Source organism: Amphibalanus amphitrite, unplaced genomic scaffold (genome assembly GCF_019059575.1).
Source record: "Amphibalanus amphitrite isolate SeventyFive unplaced genomic scaffold, NRLGWU_Aamphi_draft 000052F_arrow, whole genome shotgun sequence".
Classification (NCBI taxonomy): Eukaryota; Metazoa; Arthropoda; class Thecostraca; order Balanomorpha; family Balanidae; genus Amphibalanus; species Amphibalanus amphitrite.
The window spans coordinates 1,425,653-1,445,389 of NW_024881548.1; the positions used below are offsets into that span (position 1 = coordinate 1,425,653).

A 19,737-nucleotide genomic window follows, 5' to 3' on the forward strand; every position below is an offset into this window, starting at 1 on the left:
ACCCATTTCTGGGAACTTAAATAAAAGCCATTGGCGGTTAAAAAAGATTATTTGCAGTTTTAAGCTTCAGAACGTATTCTTGTACAAAAATGTATGTATGACGTAAGTTTTTGCTCGCTGGACGAGTATTGAGTAGAACATATTACATGGATTGCAAGACATGTGCATAATAATGCATGATGAAAACATTTGTTTTCTCAGGTGATCTTTAGTTTCTGTTTGGCCGGCGATTCGGTCGTAACAATTTCTCGTCCCCAGCCAGTGTGCATATTAGTTCAAGTTGTTTTAGCCTATTTATATACACTGTGGCCTTTTCTACATAGGCGATAGGAGATTAATTGATTGAGGATAAATCCTCCAGTCATTTCAATTTGCATCTGTCCCATTCTTCCTGAGGTCAACTTGTCTGCTATTTCAATTTGTATAACAAGAAGGTAAGAAGCTGGGCAGCCTGTCAGGTCTGAGGCTTTAGGTTAAATGTGCAATGGAGAATGAAGTGTTGTTCAGTACACTTTTGTTAACACTCTACTGCTGGATTTCCCATTTAAAAGTACCAGCTGCCAATTTGAATTCTCAGCATCACCATCTTATTACCAAACTGCCAGACTGTAAAAATATACCCCGCGTTCGAGGTCTCTCGGACGACGGAGATTCTACGTCGTCCGGCCAATCCCGTCCAAGGTCAGCAGGGGCTTGACTGCGGTTATGGAACGTGATTGCCCAGTAAACATGCCGACGTCGGCCCGACGTCGGTTCAACCTCGGCCCGACGTCGGCTGGACGTCGGATATGCCCGCAAGTTCCGAAGTCCAGCCGACGTCGAGCCGACGTCGGGCCGAGGTCGTTTGCCGAGGTTGACGAGATCGTTTGACGTTGGACCGACGGGGCCGACGTCAGCATGTTTATTGGGACAACGCGCCAAAAATATCAACCGGCGGCGGGATTCGAGCCCCCCAGTCGCCGACGTCGGCATGTTTACTGGGACAACACGCCAAAAGCATCAACCGGCGGTGAGATTTGAACCCCGTGTCATTTGAACGCGAGGTTAGTGCGCTAACCACTACACCACGCAGCCAAATAACGGATTTAGTTTGTTTTGTTGGGTTATGCCCTTTCGGTCTGACAAGACCATTTCAGAGCCGGAAGGATGATAGGATGGAGACATTGGTCTTCTTGGCGAGCACCCTGGGTCCAGTTCATATAGAGTCCCTGGTCTTATTGCTGTTACGTGACACTTATTGGAAAGGGCGACCCCGCAATGGATTCATATATCCACTTCACACCTGCAGGCTGCACCAACGTTTCCCAAAGTGTCCCTTTGATAAGTGGCACTTTGGCAAAGTGACACTTGCCGACTGGCCTTTCTATATGAACTGGGCCCGGCCCTGGTGAGTTGCCGGGGCTGAGCCTGACCAAAGGATAGGCCGAGCAGCCCCAAGCACTCACCGCACCCGGCTCAAGCACTCACGGCACCCGGCTACGGGCGAGCTCGGCTTACGGGCAATCCCAAATGGGATAAAGTTTCCCGTCCAGTCCGGATCAGGGGGTTGCGGCGTGGAGGAAGATTTGAGTTTCCTGAGGATATTTTGAATACAGAAGCTCTTTATGAAACACGAAACATGTATTTTATATTATTTTAACGGTCAAAACAGCGGCCGATGTCGGTCCGACGTCGGCCCGACGTCGGCTGGACCTCAGCAGTTGATCTCGGTCCGACGTCGGCCCGACGTCGGCTGGACCTCGGCTGGACGTCGGTACATGCGGGCATATCCGACATCCAGACGACGTCGTGCCGAGGTTGGACCGAAGTCGGGCCGACGTCGGCATGCCGATGCCGAGTTGCCGACGTCACCCCGACGTCGGCCGACGTCGGGCCGACGTCGGCATGTTTACTGGGTGGCTGGACAGCGTAGAATCTTTGTCGTCCGAGAGACATCAAACGCAGGGATAGACACTACATGGGACGTCCCAGAGACTCTGTAAAGATTCTACATGCTCTAAAATTTGAATCTTATTTTATTTGTGCCAAATTTTAACATTTGTAACCATTTAAGCTCATGGCCCATGCATTGCATATCTCTAATATCTATCTATCTCTGCTATTAAAATTCAAAGTTTGATGACAAATAACAAGGAGAATGGATGGAAAGCAAGTGAAGCAAGAATGTTTTTCCATTACAACACTTGATAGTTTTAACTTTCCATATTGATAATTGATATGAGCTCCACTCTCCAGTTGACCTTAATTTATGAACTTTTCAGGTAACCATGGAGAAAGCAATGGGTGATATGAGCATTGGTAAGTAGATACATGAAATCAGCTCACAAGAATTGGATTTGTCAATTGTCAGTCATTGGTTGGAACTATGAGCCTCAAGCCATTTTATTAGCTATTTTGCATACCTACCTACTTGTACTTGAGGCTCCCTGTAGTGTGTAGGAAAGGCATTTGAAGTGTATTCTTTCATGCATTGCCCTTTTTTATATGGTTAGTATTTTAAGGAAAGTATAGGTAAAGTGATTTAAGACATCTTTCCCTTAGTGCCAAAGTTTATGCAATGTCGGTAAAATGTTACTGTTTTGGAGGGGGGAGGGAGTAGCTGAATGAGCTAGCAGATTGATTCTCCTACTTTGCATTTTCCTCTATTCTCTCCTTATTTTGATTGCATTTTGTCACCTTGCTCTGAGTTGTTGATGAAATAAAGTCTGGAACTATTGTAGAAAAGTTTGCAACCAAAAGAGCTTAAATGTCAGTCCCAAGCCTCATTCAGTAGAACATTGAGCTTAATGTAGTGAGAGTACACGTCCTGGTGACAAATACAAGAGTCTGAGGTTCAAGGTGCGATGAACGCCTGATGCTTATGAGCTCCCTGACTGGCATGGTTGAGGTTTGTGGCAGGTTGAAGCCAGCCTAATCAGTGAGGGTGACTAACCATACATGACTATGTGCATAGTTAAACTTGAGAGAGAGAGAGAGAGAGAGAGAGAGAGAGAGAGAGAGAGAGAGAGAGAGAGAGAGAGAGAGAGAGAGAGAGAGAGAGAGAGAGAGAGAGAGAGTGGAGAGTGGAGAGTGGAGAGTGGAGAGTGGAGAGTGGAGAGTGGAGAGTGGAGAGTGGAGAGTGGAGAGTGGAGAGTGGAGAGTGGAGAGTGGAGAGTGGAGAGTGGAGAGTGGAGAGTGGAGAGTGGAGAGTGGAGAGTGGAGAGTGGAGAGAGCAATTCCTAAGAGGAGGGAGTGATATTTCATGTCAGGCACTGCTAGAAAAGAAACCATAGTTTGTTTCATTGAACTTCGATATTTCACTAAATTCTGCCACTCTGATGTGTTGTGTCTATTTCCACAGCAGAGATCTACACCTCAGAGAAGAATGGGTCAGATGAGACTGGCAAGGGCACGGCAGAGGCACCTTTCAAGACTGTGCTGCGTGCAATGCACCATGCTGGCAAGGAGCCGCTGCCCACTATCCTTGTGGATGCCAAAGAGGAGGGCAAGGTAGGATGAATGTCTGGGTGAATGTTGAAACAGCATATTGAGTTGTTGGGCAAAGCTGTAGGCGTGCGGAGTCGGAGTCGGTCGGAGTCGACAGTTCTGGCCGGAGACGCCGAACTCGTACCGACTCCGACTCCGGAGTTGAAGTCGATATTGCTTGGCCTAAAGTCATGTTTTAGCTAGTCAGTCAAATTATTCATTGGTTGTCTATCAGTCGTGTTACACGACACATTGGTTAGTGGTTATGATATAAAAAATCAGCATCTCCCCTAGAACGAATGGGACCAGAGATGGAGAATGTGTCGGCCGTGGTAGTCGTAGGAGTCAGGCCAATGTGGGCCCACGCCCACAGTCCACACAGAGTGTTAAAGCCTGCTGGGCCCTCTTAGACATGACTGAGGTCAGCTCATACCAGCACCAGGCCTTCCAAGGTCTTTGTGAGCCCCTTCGACTGTCGCGTGACCTCGCATGGAAAGAGAGCTGTTTTATGTTGATAATACCTGAAATACTTATTCGTGTTATATATGTATAATGTATATGACACCACATTACCTCACCAAATTGTCATTTGCGTAGGTCATCCAAAATAAACTGCACAACCCAATTCCACCCGTTACGACGGGTCATTTCTCGCCCCGGGCTGTCTGCAGGCCTCAGGCGGCGCCTCTCCCTGTCTGTCGACGGCACTCGAGCCGCACCTAGCCCAGTTCTCCTATATCGGCGGCCACTCGCCCAGTCGCCTCGACCTGCGCGTGCTCGCCCGCCTGGCGGAGCCGCCGCCGGAGCGCACGCACGCGGCGCGCTGGTGGCGTCACGTGCGCTGTCTCTCGGAGGAGTCCTCCGGCTGGCCGGCCGGTGAGGAGACGGTGCTCTCCCGGCTGGGTCTGGACCGACTCCTGGGACAGGTGGGCCCGCCCCGGTCCCGCGCACTGGCACACCTTGCCTAGTAGGTTGCTGTGGTGCCGCATTGCTTACCTCGCTGCACCGATGATGGTAGAAGCATATAGCTTATGGCATGGGCGACGGTATGCTTTTGACAGCTGCACCTTGCATGAGCTCCGCAATTATATGGATGCTAGTGGAATTCATTCGCTGACCATTATTGGGTATCACAGCGAGAGCGGAGCGGCCCCCGGTGCCCCCTCCTAAATGATTCTTGATTTATAACATGACGCTTTTGGACGCTGCAAAATGTCTCAAAGTCGTCAATCGTCATCAATGCATTATCGTAGTTGCATGATCGAATGCGTGTTGTGGCATTATCTCTTTCGAGCATTAAATGAGGTGGAGTAGACTATGAAGCGTTTAGTTCGTAAACCTGTCACATTCGTTCCGTTTGTTTACATCTGTTTTGTTTCAACTGCTCATGACAGCCAGAAGTATCTTACTCCTGCACTTGAGGACGTGCTCGCTTTTTATTCGATTTGTTTATCTTAGGCCTAGTTTTGCCATACGCCGTATGAGAGTCCCTCATAGCATCCTCCTGATTGTATCAAGTTTGTCCGACGGAGAGGGTTATTATCCGTCCTCCATTTCGCAATGGAGACGATCAATGTGTTTAGAGATTCACTGGTGATGCAAACGTTTGGCTTCGGTATAATTGACTTTGCAAGCAATTAAATGCAAATGGAATATCTGTATAGAAGATGTGGTGGCCAAAAGAGGCCCAAACTCACTGCCGTCCAAGGCCATATAGGTCCTGCCGTCTGTGGCGCAGTGACGGAGAGTTAAGGCCTCGGCGCCACCGCAGGGGTAAATCCATGGTGGCGGCTTGATCTGCACAATGGAGCTTCCGATTTGAATTATAGATTCTGAACCGGATAGTCAGTTGTTTGCACAGACACAGGCACGGTTCAGCCGATATACTACCTGCCATAATCGTTTCACACTGCATGCACCCGGTCGTACAATTACTGGCTTGATTTCTGAATGGCTGATGCTCGATTTCCTTTGCAGTAGCACTGCGAACCTTGCTCAGTCTGACTCACCCTTTCAGGGGCCTGAATGTCCGTCGGGATTTTTGCACTCCTGCTGGGCGAGCACTTGCCTTTCAAACACATCCCATTGTCCTCTGGCAAATGTTGTCCTCTGGCAATGTGAGGACTGAGGCATATGACTAATCACGAAATAATCAATCGTCTGATTGTAGTTCGGTTGTGATTAGATTAATGTCGGTTTAGTTTCGAGTTGCGGTTTTGCGTAATTGCTTTTACTAGCTAACCGCAGAAACTGTTCGGTGCTTTGCGATGAGTCGCAGCCAACATAACAGCGCCTGTCAATTTATCTATTGTGCGGTAAACTGTAGCTACGTGGGCCACCGTGCATGTGCTACGTTTGAAAGTGTCAAATTTCAATTATTTTTACATCTTCACTGAATCAACTTTAGATTTTTTGTTCACCCTGGACTCCTAAAATTCTAGCTTGCTGGACCGCTCACTAACACCATCACATTGTAGCTTGCTAAGACGTAATTTCTCCATTAGCTGCTCTTCATTGCTGATCGTCTACTCCTAACCTCAGAGCAATGCCGTGCTCCAATATCAATTCAGAGGAGTTTGTGTTCAGACTCAAATTATTTTGACTTGTCGTAGCATATCTTGCTCGCTCATTTGATACTTATTCCTTTTCTGTTTATCAGCAATTCGAACCTGTTGCCAAGTCCCAGTTGAAGAAGGTGCACAAGATATGGCAACATGAGGTGAGAAAGGCCGCAGAGCGCGCCAAAAAGGAGGCTGAGGACGCGGAGAAGCGCGCCAAAAACCTGGAGGAGGCGCGAAAGGTGACCATCGCCGAGGACCCCAGCTGGCCGCGCGCGGTGCGTGTGAAGATCAGTGAGACGGAGCGGCACCGCGACACGCGAGTCCAGGTCTACGGCTGGGTGCACCGGCTCAGGAGGCAGGGTGAGTAGGATGTGAGACAGGAGGAGGGCACGGAAATAGGAGCTATGAGAGAGGCAACTTGCTGGGAAATAGTGAACATTAAACAACACTGGATCAGTTATATGTATGAGCTTTGCATGTGCGATACCCAACGAAATGTAGTTTAACTGGCTGCTTAATTTTAATGAACGGTGTGATGATTTGCCATTTGCCAACCAAAAACAGATAATGTTCTAAAAATATTACTCTGCAGAATGTGCGAACTCGGCTTCCCGCCTCCCCATCTCACCACCCACCTCTGTCGTGTCCCTAGGCAAGGCGATGATGTTCGTGGTGCTGCGCGACGGCACGGGCTTCCTGCAGTGTGTGCTCACCGACAAGCTGTGCCAGACCTACGAGGCGCTGGTGCTTTCTACCGAGTCGTCTGTCTGCCTCTACGGCACCGTCAAGGCGCTGCCCGAGGGCAAAACGGTACGGCCACGCACGGGGACTGGCCATCTGGTGGGGAAAGGGTCTGGATGTTGGTTGGCGAAAGATGGATATTGATTGTTCGAGGTGTTTTTTTTTTCTCAAGGAGTGTGATGATAAATATGCTCCAAGAGTTTGATTTTAAAATCGTACATTTATTTTACTGTTTCGCTGCACCATTGCTCTATTCTTATCTGCTATCTGCTTTTACATTACCTCTGACTTGACCGTATTTTACCGAAACTATTGGCTATACAGTAGTCAATCATCCCTATCATTGGACAAGTGTTCATTTTCTCACGCACTTCTATTATCTGTTATTTACCAAACGCACTCATGTTGACGCCGCGCTTTGTGCCCACCAACAGGCGCCGGGCGGCCACGAGATGCAGGTCGATTACTGGGAGCTGGTGGGCCTGGCACCCGCCGGCGGAGCCGACACCCTACTCAACGAGGAGGCCAACCCCGACGTGCAGCTCGACAACCGGCACATCATGATCCGTGGCGAGAACGTTAGTTGGGGCTGCGGGGAATAGGGAGGGACAGGCACATCATGATCCGCGGAGAGAACGTTAGTTTAGGGTGCCGGGAATAGGGAGGGTAGGCGCATCATGAGCCGCAGAGAGAACGTTAGTTGAGGATGCGGGGAATAGGGAGGGTAGGCGCATCATGATCCGCGCGGAGAGAACGTTAGTTGGGACTGAGCGGGGAATAGGGAGGGGCAGGCACATCATGATCCGTGGGGAGAACGTCAGTTGAGGGTGCGGGGAATAGGGAAGCTGGAGAATGAGGACGTTGGTGAATGGGGAAAAGAAGGAGTGCGGCGGAGTTGATTTATGATTTCGGGAGAAACAATCGAAGGAGAGATACCACTTTTGATGAAATCAAAGACGGTAGCAGAGGCATAAGAAACGCATTGCAAATGCAAAGCAATTTTAATGTAAAACCGCTGCTGTATGCTCGTCTTATCAGCTATGCTTATGTAACCGTAATATGACCTGCAGTTTTCGTCACGTGGCATTCATAACTATCTCTTTTCTTTTCCATAGACCTCCAAGGTGTTAAAGATGCGTTCAGTGCTGACACAGGCCTTCCGTGAGCACTACTTCAGCCGCGGGTACTTCGAGGTGACGCCACCCACGCTCGTCCAAACCCAGGTAGCCACTTGCAAAATAAAATGTCTTTTTTATAAATTTAGCTCGAATGTTTGAATGGACGGATTGACAGAGCCGGAGCCCACGCTAAGCAGAGCTTGTTGCGTAGACCCCGACCCCTACCGTCCGATCGCGCAATTCCGGGTAACGGGAGAATTTAGATGCCAAAGTTTAACGTGCCCTTCAAAGCCGGACACGGTCTGTCCCACTCAACTGACTTCAACTGGCTGCGGCTGCTCCCACCAACCGCAGACCATCCCCGTCAGGAGTCTCAAATATCGAGCGCCGGAGCGTCTCGAACCCGGGCTCTCACTACCGGGAGTCCAATGCTCTACCAACTGAGCAACGGGACAGGCACTGAGCTACGGGACAGGCCGCCTACCTGGCTTTTGCTGTATTAAGTTTTCCAGATTTGATTTATCCCAACGAGCTTTACATTGTTCAGCCGAAAGTTCATACATTGTTCGGTCGTACAAAACAGTGAGGTGACATTTCACGAGATGCACCATTCGCCGTCTATAATCACGTTGTCTGTGGGTTGTGGCTGACGTGTCGCCTTTTTTCGCGGTCAGGTTGAGGGTGGCTCGACGCTGTTCAAGTTCAACTATTTCGGCGAGGAGGCCTACCTGACTCAGAGCAGTCAGCTGTACCTGGAGACGGCCATCCCGGCGCTGGGAGACGTCTTCTGCGTGGCACAGAGTTACCGTGCCGAGCAGAGCAGAACGCGCCGGCACCTGGCCGAGTGAGTGCATCACGTGGGGGTTTTATTCTGGAGGTACCTGCGGTATATAGCCGGAAGAATGTGTTTTTAAAACGAGAATTGAGCGCTGTTATAGCTGCAAAGTAAATCAAGTACGATTGTTTCATTCAGGTATGCACCATTCACCTTTGGCTTTGCGAATTATACTTCGTTGTGTGATATGCTCAAGATCGAACTGAGCTCTTCATTCTCTGATCTCTGATCTCTGATCACCAACTCCGCCAATTTTGCGATCATCAGGTACACCCACATTGAGGGCGAGTGTCCGTTTATCACGTTTGACGACCTGCTGGACCGGCTGGAGGACCTCATCTGTGACGTGGTGGACCGCGTGCTCAAGTCGCCCTTCGCCGACATCGTCTACGAGCTGAACCCGGTCAGTGTGTCTCCGAGGTCACTCAGCCTCGGTTTTACAGACTTCCTAGTCACCCTGTAGTTGTGTATTTATTGTAGTTTTTATCAGAAAAGTAATGTTAAAATTGTCAGCGTCCTGTCATTTTCGCAATGAATGTGTCAGTTCTTTTATGTATTTTTGCATGATTCATGTTGCGCCTCCAGGACTTCAAGCCGCCGAAGCGTCCGTTCCGCCGGATGGATTACGCGGACGCCATCAAGTTCCTGAAGGAGAACAACATCACCAAGGAGGACGGCACGTTCTACGAATTCGGCGAGGACATCCCAGAGATGCCAGAGAGGAAGATGACAGACATGATCAACGAGCCCATCATGCTCTGCCGCTTCCCCTACGAGATCAAGGCGTTCTACATGGCCAAGTGTCCCGAGGACCCGCGCCTCACTGAGTCGGTAAGGCTGCTCAAGTGTGAAGGGTGACGATACTGATATCTTGGGTGAACGGTCTCATAGATGAAACATAAAATTTGTGTTGTGATATCTCAATAGCCTTTACATTTGTATTAAAATGTGTGTCAATCTCCATTGTAGTCCTCTATTGGGCTCATAATAATTCCACTGTCGGCGCGTCCCAAAGCCCCAGCAAACCAGATGATTCCTGTGCCATTGTCAGTTTAGCTATTGTCTTTTTTACCCGCCTGTTGTTGACGGGCTGACCCGTCGCCCCCGTCCTGTCTCAGGTGGACGTCCTGATGCCGAACGTCGGTGAGATTGTCGGTGGGTCGATGCGCATGAACGACCTGGCCCAGCTGGAGGAGGCGTTTAAAAAGCAGGGCATCCCCTCGGAGCCCTACTACTGGTACAAGGACCAGGTGAGACGACAGTTGGACAGCGCAGTCTGTATTTGTATTTCAACGAGTCATGGGTTTGGTACAATTGCCTATATCGGCAGCACTTAATCGGTCGGCATTGATCGTTGTCGTTTTTTTCTGGTCGTAGCCACTGGGTGCCAAAACAGGGATGATCTATTCATATCTTCTATCTGTCATGGTAAAGCATGTATCTTGCTTGAACCGGTTCTGATATGCTCGGTAGCATTGCCTTTTGACATTTGTGAGATGAACGTTTCTGCAATCCTGCACTTCGATGCATAATCTTTTTGTCACGTCGCATGGCTTTTCTACCCACCAAAACCTAAGTTGTGGGCAGTGTCAGTTGAGCGTGACTGCCTTGTAAATCGTTCCAGCCTCTTACGCTTTTCATCCGCGGACCTTCAAAAATGGCCTATCGTAGCTGTCCCTAGCCAGTACGCACCATCCCCTCACACTCGGCTGGTCCGGAAATATCTAACACCCGCTCCGCTGTTCGTTACAGCGTGTCTACGGCACAACTCCGCATGGCGGGTACGGCCTGGGCCTGGAGCGTCTACTCTGCTGGCTGCTGAACCGCTACCACATTCGAGAGGTGTGTCTGTACCCGCGCTTCACGGGCCGGTGCAAACCCTGATCGGACCGCCCCGTACCGTCCGGCGCTCGGCCGTCCACAGACCAAATCAGCTTTATTTATACCGCCCCACGGCCATGTTTTGCGGTGATCCATCCCATCGGGAGCTGGTAGCGAATACATTTCGAATGAAATGATCAAGTTTTTGAGGTGGTAAGGGATGGTGGGATTCAGGGTGGCTATCCTTTGACTCTCCGAGCTCCCTCTCACGTGGGCTTTCTAAAGGGTTTACTCATAAGCTACCCTGCCTGTCGTTGGTCCTGGTAACCTTTACCCCGATAAGTTCCTTGTTTCTCCGCCTGCTCTGTGCTATTTCAGTAGTAAGGCCGGTCGCCGGTGGACGAGTCGGCCTCCTCCGCGCTCGACACGCTCCCCAGGCTGCCGTGGTCGCTGCTGGCGGGCCGCGCCTCTCCTCCCCGACTGAGACTGAGACTGAGTCCGAGACTGCGCCGGCGCCGCGTGTCGGCCGAGCGGGCGCGGTCGGACATGGCTGAGCCGGGCCGCGGCTCGTGCCACTCCTGCGAGTCGGCCACACCCGACAGGGTGATATCCGAGGGCGACACGGAGCGCTGCTCGGGCGTCTCCAGCTCGGCGTCAGACAGCGAGGCGGCTGTCGCGGCCGTGGGTCGCACGTCCATAGACGAGAGGGACGCGGGTCGCGGCGGCGCCGTCTCCTGCTCAGTGACTGGGCCGGCGGTGGCTGCCTCCACGGACCGAGACTCTGTCAGACTGGTGACCTCCGCCTCGTCGGCCTCCTGGTAGGCGTGCCAGCCGGTGACGGCGCGGCGCACCTGGCGGAACCGCTCGTGCGCCGTGCTGGCTCCCTCGCCGCCGTCCACCACGGCGATGTTGCTGCGCGACTCCTCAGCGATCGTCTCCAGCACCTGCCGCAGTCGGTCGTCACTCTCGTCCTCTACATCAGCCGGGCCGGGCGTCAGAGAGGTGCGCATCATGAGCGTCTGCCCGGCGCGGCTGTCCACCACCACGAATCGTGCCTGGTCTGAGCCCGGTTCCAGGACCAGGTAGCCGGCCACGGGCAGTGCTTCGTATCCTGCCGGCACCTGATCCACGGGCGGCGGCAGCGCGGCCGGCGGCGGCGGCAGTGTCTTGGAGGCGGACGGAGCTGCGGCCGGTGGAGCTGCCGGCTCCGGCCGCGGGGTGGTCTCCGCGCCAGGTCGCTGACTGGGGATGTTCCTCCGCAGCGCGGCCAGAGAGTCGTACTCGAGTGGTAGAGGGCGAGAGACGACCTCCTGAGACCGGCTATTGGACAAAGATACACACACCCGTCAGAGCAGTAACACATGACACATGACGCGCAGTTTCAGCCCCAGCACAGTCCATCTGCTCACCCGTGCCCGGCACTGACGCTGTGGATAACAGCAGCCTACCTGGCGGTCCATCGGTTGTGTGCGCGACTGCTGGCGTTGAGCGGCTGGATCTCCAGGTTGGAGATGGTCTGCGCAGTGCTCTGTAACCCTCCCGGACCGAGGCCCTGCTGCAGCTGGGTTGTCTTTCCCGGACGGAAACGGATCTGCTGCCGGTAGCTGGAATAGCACAGACAGATGTGTGTGTGTCAGAGGCTGATTCTATTTTTCTTCCGTCTGTAGCATGATCACAAACAATCAAGGGCGAGCGAATCGACGGTGGTGCTCGTCGTGTAAGAAACGGCACAATAATGCCAGAAGAAAAGATTTCCTTACAAGGCAGGGTAGAGGATAGGGATAATTTTCACACGGATCTCGGCAACGATCGGATGCCAATTGCTTCTCGCTGAGGCACAGATTACGTCACTCACCTGGGCGGCATGTCCTGGATGCTGATGTAGCCGAAAATGGGCGCGCCGAAGCTGGCCTGGGTCAGCTGTGCAGGCGCGTCTCCGGCTCCTTCGGGCGAACCGTCCGCTGCGAATGAAGGGCACGGGAAGACAGTTTGTCAGTCCATCCATGCAGCTGACAATGGGGCAAGAAGGACTGTTTGCCTGGAGCTTTGTAGCTATATCGGTCATATTTATATTCTGTGTTCTGTGGGTATCTTGATCTTTCTGCTCCTCGTCATCCCTGCGCAGAGTTGAGTTAGCTTACACAGGCGATGACCAAGCCGGTTACAAACAGGTCCCATTCTCACATGCAGTTTTATCCTATCCACACCAGACATTATCACAACCGTATCGCACGGTCCCGACCAGTGAACAGTCGCAGTCACTCACCCATCTCTCTGCGACGTAGAGCCAGCGGCAGCGCAAACAGGATGCCGGCAGCGGCAACGATGACGGCTCCACAGAGGATGAACGCCAGGTCATAGGAGCCCACAGTCTCTCGCAGAATACCTGTGAAACCCAGTGTCCGATGCCGATCAGAGGAATTAGTCACGGTCCACGGATGAGTTCAGCGGCTGACAATAGAAATACGGGACGTATAGCGACATGGGTGAGTGGACGAATAACTGGCAATGGCATGGCTCAATGGACGCCGATGACTGTTGCAGTCCCCTTAAACCAATATAAACATTAAACATCATCATCAGAATTCATCAAGGATGGATGCTTCACTTTACGGTGACACCTACGTAACTGCTGGATACGTACCGGCCACAAACGGTCCAATGATCCACGGAATGGATACCATCCCGACCAGCAGCGTCCAGGCGATCTCGGCCGTTCCTCGCGGTCCCATCAGTCGCAGTGTGGTCAGGGGCATCAGGTCGACGTAGAGGCCCTCGGCGGCGCCGTACACCAGCGCGAACGCCAGCATCAGTGGCAGGTTCACCACGGCAGGCACGAGGATCAGGGACAGGCCCATCACTGGGGGTGGAGCAGCGGTCAGGGGGGGGGAGGCAGTGGACAGGCACAAACATTTATAGATAGGTACAGATCTGTCAATGGTGACACAGCTTCTGTTAATATCCCATCTTTGTACCGTGTCCGAAGCAGGTCAATGTCTTTCGACCGATGCGCTACTAAACTGAATGTATCACCTTCGTAGCTCACAAAATTGTGTTACCCTGTGATAACCGGTGGCGGTGCCGGTGGCGCCGCCGTCTCACCGAAAATGGAGAGCTGTGCCATGAGTCTCTGTGAGACTCGAGGGTGGTCGAGGACCCGACCGAAGCCGATCCTGCCCAGAGCACTGGCCACCGACATCAGAGATACGGCCGAGGAGGCCTCGCCGAAACTGAGACCTGGGGAAAAGGCGAAAGAGATGATTAGAGACAAGGTTTGAAAGCACTGACAAGACACAGGCCTCAGAAGGAGACGGACGGGGAAAGGGCTCAGTACGTCTCTTTGTCCTAGGAAGACGTCTTTCTCCCATCACTGAGCATTCCGTGTTGGCACTCACCGATGTCCAGGCCCCGCTGCACCAGGTGTATGATCGGCGTCATGGAGCCGAGATGGACCAGCATGATGCACGACACCCAGACGCAGTAGACGGGGTCTCGGAGGGTGTTCCTCACCTGACGCAGGTATACCGTCACTGCCGAGGGAGAATGGGCGGCAGGTCCATGTCAGTTGGGATCGGGTCTAGCTGGACTGCTCTCGTTGGAATAGGAGGTCGCACGGTCGGCGCAGTTAGCACCTTATTGGTAGCTGACACTGCAAGGCGCAAGCTTCCGTTCGTTTTGTCGTTTTGTCAGTATTGGTCTCCCACATAGCCCGCAGTGTCGTAATCTGACAGCATCCTCTCCTCTATCCATACTCATCATTTTGTGTGACAGGATTTTGCTCTCTCCTTCCCTTCTCCCCACTCACCGTCTCGGGGCCGGCCGGGCTCTGTCTGGTTGGTCGGTATGAGCCGCTCCCGGCCGCTGAAAGTCGAGGCGCCGACGAACCCCAGACACCCGATTCCGGCCAGCACTCGCATTGTGGCCCGGTATCCGACAGATGTCAGCAGTACCTGCCGGCAGAGGGGGCAGCACAGTTGACGTTCTGCACCGCATTTGTAGCATAGGGACTATAACTAACCCCGCGTTCGATGTCTCTCGGACGGCGAAGATTCTACGCCGTCCGGCCAATCACATTCCATAACCGCAGCCGCGCCCCCGCTGACCTTGGACGGGATTGGCGGGACGGCATAGAATCTTCGTCGTCCGAGAGACATCGAATGCGGGGTAAAGCTACGGGTGAAATTAGGCGGTGGCATCTTTTTGTAGCTTGGTGAATTTGTTAATATACGGATGCTCTGTGCTCAGACTACACAATTAATTAGACCATAGACACACTACCACAATATACATGTAAAAAAAGGCAGCGCTTCCCGCCTGCAGGCTGCACAGCATAAATTTATGATAAGGTAGGAGACTATTAGGTAACGTGCAGTTCATTTCTCTCGGCCTTTGCATTCAGTGCCTCAGCGTGTCTCATCCTTCCCAATCCCACATGCTTACCTGAGCAACTGGAGGCAGTATCATGCCCCCTATCATGGTGCCAGACATCACTATTCCGGTGGCGAGGCCCAGGTGGCGGTCAAAGTAGGGACTGCCGGTCAGAGGAGAAAACAGAACGGCTGTTAGAGATAACGTAAATACGGGAAAGGATAAACATGCACACATGTAACGACCATGAGTCGACACAAATAGCTGGGGTACTCTGGGAGCGGGGTCTACGTGACTGACTTCGTGATAAGTGTTGAATGTCGTCTGTGCTTATCCCCATTTACGATTCCGTATAGATAAAGTGTTTGGGCCGAGCATTTAACAATAGGGTTTAGAAGACAGAAGCGTATGTGTTCATATTTCACGCCAATGACCGAAGCGCAATGGACGGGCGCCGTTTTTGTCGTTTATAGCATTTTCGCTTGTCGCTAAGTGATGCTTGCACCTTATTCCGATCGACCGGGCGCACCGAGTGCGGAAATCAGGATCATAGACGCACTGGAAAACAGCCGGATTTGGGCTTGTGTGTTTTAAACACACTATTTATGGGCGAACGCGGTAGTGGAATAATTCAGCCGTCCTGTTTGTCACGCACAGTACTGGTGGTGGTACTCTGCGGCCTCGCAGATGGACCAAGGACGGCGGCTGAAACAACAAATGGTCCGGCGGGCCACACGCCGAACCTAGCCGCAGTTTATGAATTATGGCATGTCGCCCGGCCCGGCTGCCGTGTGTCGGAGGCCTAACCGACCCTTGACGATGCGCTAAAGCGATATACTGGGATATTATCAATTATCACAGATGAATTCACATGCATATGCTGCCGGCTACTGAGTATTGGACCTGCAATCTGAAAAACAATATTCTGAAGGTGTAAGAAGGTGTGAGCTTACGGTCAATTGGGTGGAATTCCCTAACAAACGTAATCCGTTCATAACAGTCCGCTTCGGATGCGGTCCAAGTCTATTGGATAAAAGCACCAGAAGAGAAGGTATCTGCTCTGCAGAGTTCATGGAACTCTATGATATCACTCGTTGATCCGTGGTGTGACCCGGTGCCTCCCTCGACCGCGCTTTGTGACGCATTTGGGCGGTCATGGCGGCTGCAAACCTGCCGAGCCTGTGAGTCTCTCTCGACTGCAGCAGTGTAACAGCGGCCGTTTTACGGCACCGAGACTGTAGTGCCGTGTCGCCGTGTGTCGCGTCATCGTCACTCCGGGGCTGCCGGCGGCCAATGACAAGGCGGCGCCGGCAGAGCTCCCAGAATTGAGCTGAAACCAGCTGAGACCGCGCCGGTCACTCCCAGCGTGCAGTGACCGTGCACGGAATTTTATTGTCGTTGGGCGCAGGTTCTGATGGAGTTTAGAGCTACCGGGAACGACAGCTCTCATTGAGTCAGGATGACCAGAGGGGAGTCATGCAGTGAATCACTTTGTTCGTGATCGCGGTGTGTGTCAGTGCGCGTGTGGGCGCCGACAAGCGTTAGGGTAGTCTGGACCGCATGAGTCACCGGTTGAGATGTTATCATCTCCCCGAACCAGTTGTACTGGTGCGAGAAGACTGGTCTGAAGGGGGTTTACATGTGGACAAAATGACTGAGCTAATTGCTGCACGTTTCATCAGCTAGCGATTGACGTCCTATACGGGTCGTTTGTCAGGGAGTTCGTTTGTCAGAGAGTTCCAAACCTCGATTGTGACGTCACCGCAAACTCTGTTCGGAAATACCAACCGGACATTCAACCGGGTGACAAAGCCCATGGAACTCCGATGCATGCACTCATGTGCGTCGGACATGCCTAGTGTCCTGTTAATGTATAGCGCAGTCTACTTCGCTCAACCATTGCACCGTTCGGAACTTCCAACTTCCAATAAACGATCGTCAGTCTCGTGAATTTCCGCTCTTCGGACTACGGTGACATTAAATGATACGTGCATTTGAAATGCTTGCTGCATATTTGCACGACATATTCATGCTACGCCGGGCCTTTGCAGCGTCTATCTCTCGCTCATTAACCCCTCCCATACCTGCTGAGGGCTTACTTCCCTTCCCATAGGCCCCACTCACTTGCTGACGACCACGGACGGCGTGTAGGACAGACTGGAGCCGAGGCCGAACAGGAAGACGTAGCTGACGGCCAGCTCGGTGACGCTGTGGGCGAAGCTGCAGCCCAGCAGGCCGGCCACGGCGATAAAGGTGCCGATCGTGGCACAGGCCCGGTGGCCGATCTTGTGGAACACCAGGCCAGAGAACGGGCCCAGAAACGACGAGAAGCCGTACGAGAGCGAGCCCAGCCACGCTGCCGAAAGGGACGGGATGCAGAAGCGGCGGAACACCTTCAATTAAGGGGGGGGGGCACTGCCGACTTTTGGTCCCATTCTTTCCATGCAACGCCCATAGGGCTAATGTTAAAATGCCAAAATCAAAGGGGGACACGGTGGCCCGGTGCCCTCCCGTCCCGCCGCCTATGACGGGATGCTGAAGAATAAATATTAAAGCAAGCAGCTCAACAGGCTAAAAAAGGAAGACGCACGTTTTAAAAGTTTCGTCCAGATAGCGGGTCCTTCCCACCCAATCTGACACGACTTACATGCGGTGTCGTAGGAGAGTCCGTACTCCTGGCGGAATGCAATGAAGAGGACGCTGTAGGCGTGGTGGATGCCGATCAGGAATGTGTTGACCAGCAGGGCGCCCATGCAGACGCACCACGACCAGCACGTGTCCACCTCTGCCGACGGATGGGGAGCGTTGGCACTTGGCATGGTGCCCAAGAGACATGAATTAAAATTGATTTAATATGGGTAATTGAGATCGTGTAAAGATAAAGCAATGGTTCGTCCGTGCATTTTTCACATTAAACTATTTACATTTAACTGCTGCATTCAATTAGTTTAATCTTTGACACCGAACCATTCGAGCATCGAGCTCGCTCTGCCGCTGAAGGTATCAGTCACCTGCCTCCTCTTCTTCGTTGTCGTCGGGCTCGCCTCCGTCCAGGCTTCGCTGCAGGTAGGCGGCATACCGACGCACCTGATTCTCCCGAGCCCGCTGCACCGCCAGCGGCACCTCGATGGTCGACGACGAAAACGCCATGGTCGCGGCGAGCACAAATCACCAATCGAGATTAAATTGAGCTTTGTAAGAGACACAATAGTCTGACTTCGTTTGAACGTTAGATTACCGCAGCTTTAAATTTTTATCAATTTACATGTCGAAATTCGTTCGAATAAATCGTTCGACAAGCTTGGAAACGTCTTGGAAACTTTTGTATGCAATTTTTCAACGCTTCTCAACTCGTTGAATTTTCACCTTGCACGTGCCGAATGTTGCAGTTGATGCACTCAAGGCGATGCATTGCAGCTAAAATGTCGGCCGTTATGTCGTTTCAGGCCCTTGATTTCCTGCGCCTTGATATTCGCAATGTCAAAAATATTAGGGGAAGTTGGGGCAATGCCGGAGTTGGGGCAAAGCCGAAATTCGAGATATTTCGAAAACCGTAAAACATGGATGCCACCTGTCAGTGATGCTCTGAAGCTTAAGTGACTACAATTATCGCATGTTTGTTACGAGTCGTCATTCGGAATACTTCGACTGTGAGGGCGCCAAGAGCGTTTTCAAGGTACGTTTCCCTTGTACTACATGCGCCTTTGAAGCTGCATTTTTTACTCATTATGCTACCGTTTGTCTGGCTAATTCGGTCAAGTAATCTTTAGCATGTCTTTGCATAAGTGTGCTGCCTATTTGAAATTTATACAGCACGTTGAAAAGTTATGGGCCTGCAAATGAAAGTATGGCTGGCTGGGGTAATGCCGAAAACGTGCGATTACGCACGTGTTAAAAGCACGCTACGTGGACTTTACTGCTGTAGAATAGCAACACGTATTTTTAGTCACACAAATTACACTTTCAACCGACACAACGGCCTGTTACCTATCAGGAATGATTTACCTGGCATTTTCTTATTATATCACACAATTATAACTTCCAGTGTGCACCGCGTCCTCAAGCTCTTGAAACGTGTGTCAGCTTTGATGAATTCTGGATAAAGTTTGAGATAAAATGGCAAAACATCAATGTCGGCATTCCCCGTAGATCATTTCTCCCATTTTCGGCTTTCCCCGCAGTCCGGGGCAACGCCGAAAAAGTCACTTCTTTGATATTTTTACTTTGTGCGCTTAACGGTATGCGAATTCATCAAATGCGCCTGGTATGTTTGAAAGGCAAAAGACTGGCCTCTCGAATGACGCCAACAAGAATAGCGTATGTTGTCTACCTTGCGTGCTACGGGCGTCAGAAAAAAAGTCTTCGGCGTTCCCCCAACTTCCCCTATGTGATCTTAACGTTAGGCTAATGCATCATGTTGGTCAGGACGGTGATTGTGTTAAATGAACGTTATATCGTGGTTCAGAGCGATCGCCTACTTGCATTCTTTAAATCTGTAGTAAAACAAAGTAGGTGCGTAAGAATTAAAAGCAAGAGTAATCGTTGAAATACCTCATAGTAAACAAAGCCGCTCGGTGATCACCTCAACAGCTGGGTGTTTAGATTCTCTACCACATCTACATTCTACAGCAGAGCTCATTTCCGGCCGATGTTATCCGTATACCCCGGCAGGTGACCGACATTTAAAAACAGCGCTCTGACAGCATTCCGCGGCTCTCGACAGATGCAGGCGGGCGGGGTGGTGCAGCACCAACACCACCCGTCCGGCATTCCTCCACCGGCCGGTCGTGTCCACTCATCTATTAAGGCGGCGCCGCGGGCCTTCCCA

General features: G+C 51.8%; 2 protein-coding genes across 11 annotated transcripts; one reads left to right on the forward strand and one right to left on the reverse strand.

Moving 5' to 3' along the window:
* The first annotated feature begins 135 nt into the window (after window positions 1-135).
* On the forward strand, window positions 136-10,742 carry LOC122377860 (asparagine--tRNA ligase, cytoplasmic-like). 8 transcript variants are annotated; one of them, XM_043358370.1, is made up of 13 exons: window positions 147-201; window positions 2,262-2,298; window positions 3,341-3,489; window positions 4,137-4,391; window positions 6,125-6,386; window positions 6,679-6,836; window positions 7,202-7,345; window positions 7,883-7,990; window positions 8,560-8,729; window positions 8,988-9,123; window positions 9,306-9,551; window positions 9,839-9,970; window positions 10,473-10,742. In XM_043358370.1, the coding sequence occupies exons 2-13, from the start codon at window positions 2,268-2,270 to the stop codon at window positions 10,602-10,604; spliced, it is 1,923 nt and encodes a 640-aa protein (XP_043214305.1). In that variant the 5' UTR covers window positions 147-201; window positions 2,262-2,267; the 3' UTR covers window positions 10,605-10,742. The 8 variants fall into 8 exon arrangements, with proteins under 8 accessions (XP_043214308.1, XP_043214305.1, XP_043214311.1 ...); XM_043358369.1 differs by having other exon boundaries at window positions 162-434; XM_043358371.1 differs by lacking the exon at window positions 147-201 and adding an exon at window positions 209-434 and having other exon boundaries at window positions 3,344-3,489.
* On the reverse strand, window positions 9,983-18,469 carry LOC122377859. 3 transcript variants are annotated; one of them, XM_043358365.1, is made up of 12 exons: window positions 17,921-18,469; window positions 17,557-17,694; window positions 17,034-17,265; window positions 14,982-15,072; window positions 14,347-14,491; window positions 13,937-14,071; window positions 13,644-13,778; window positions 13,186-13,401; window positions 12,808-12,927; window positions 12,397-12,502; window positions 11,990-12,145; window positions 9,983-11,861 (listed from the first exon to the last, which is right to left on the reverse strand). In XM_043358365.1, exons 1-12 carry the CDS (start codon window positions 18,057-18,059, stop codon window positions 10,916-10,918), a joined length of 2,559 nt encoding a protein of 852 aa, XP_043214300.1. In that variant the 5' UTR covers window positions 18,060-18,469; the 3' UTR covers window positions 9,983-10,915. The 3 variants fall into 3 exon arrangements, with proteins under 3 accessions (XP_043214300.1, XP_043214303.1, XP_043214302.1); XM_043358368.1 differs by having other exon boundaries at window positions 17,925-18,438; XM_043358367.1 differs by having other exon boundaries at window positions 17,997-18,240.
* Window positions 18,470-19,737: the final 1,268 nt, after the last annotated feature.

What these genes read in the sequence shown, in the direction of transcription:
- LOC122377859 (XM_043358365.1), bottom strand. Translation starts at nt 18,059, where the DNA reads ATGGCGTTTTCGTCGTCGACCATCGAGGTGCCGCTGGCGGTGCAGCGG. An exon ending in CAACGAAGAAGAGGAGGCAG is followed by an intron (nt 17,695 to 17,920) that starts GTGACTGATACC and finishes ATCCGTCGGCAG; the next exon opens with AGGTGGACACGTGCTGGTCG. An exon ending in TCTACGTCGCAGAGAGATGG is followed by an intron (nt 12,503 to 12,807) that starts GTGAGTGACTGC and finishes CTTCATTCGCAG; the next exon opens with CGGACGGTTCGCCCGAAGGA.
- LOC122377860 (XM_043358370.1), top strand. Translation starts at nt 2,268, where the DNA reads ATGGAGAAAGCAATGGGTGATATGAGCATTG. An exon ending in CCACGCTCGTCCAAACCCAG is followed by an intron (nt 7,991 to 8,559) that starts GTAGCCACTTGC and finishes TTTCGCGGTCAG; the next exon opens with GTTGAGGGTGGCTCGACGCT. An exon ending in TCGTCTACGAGCTGAACCCG is followed by an intron (nt 9,124 to 9,305) that starts GTCAGTGTGTCT and finishes TTGCGCCTCCAG; the next exon opens with GACTTCAAGCCGCCGAAGCG.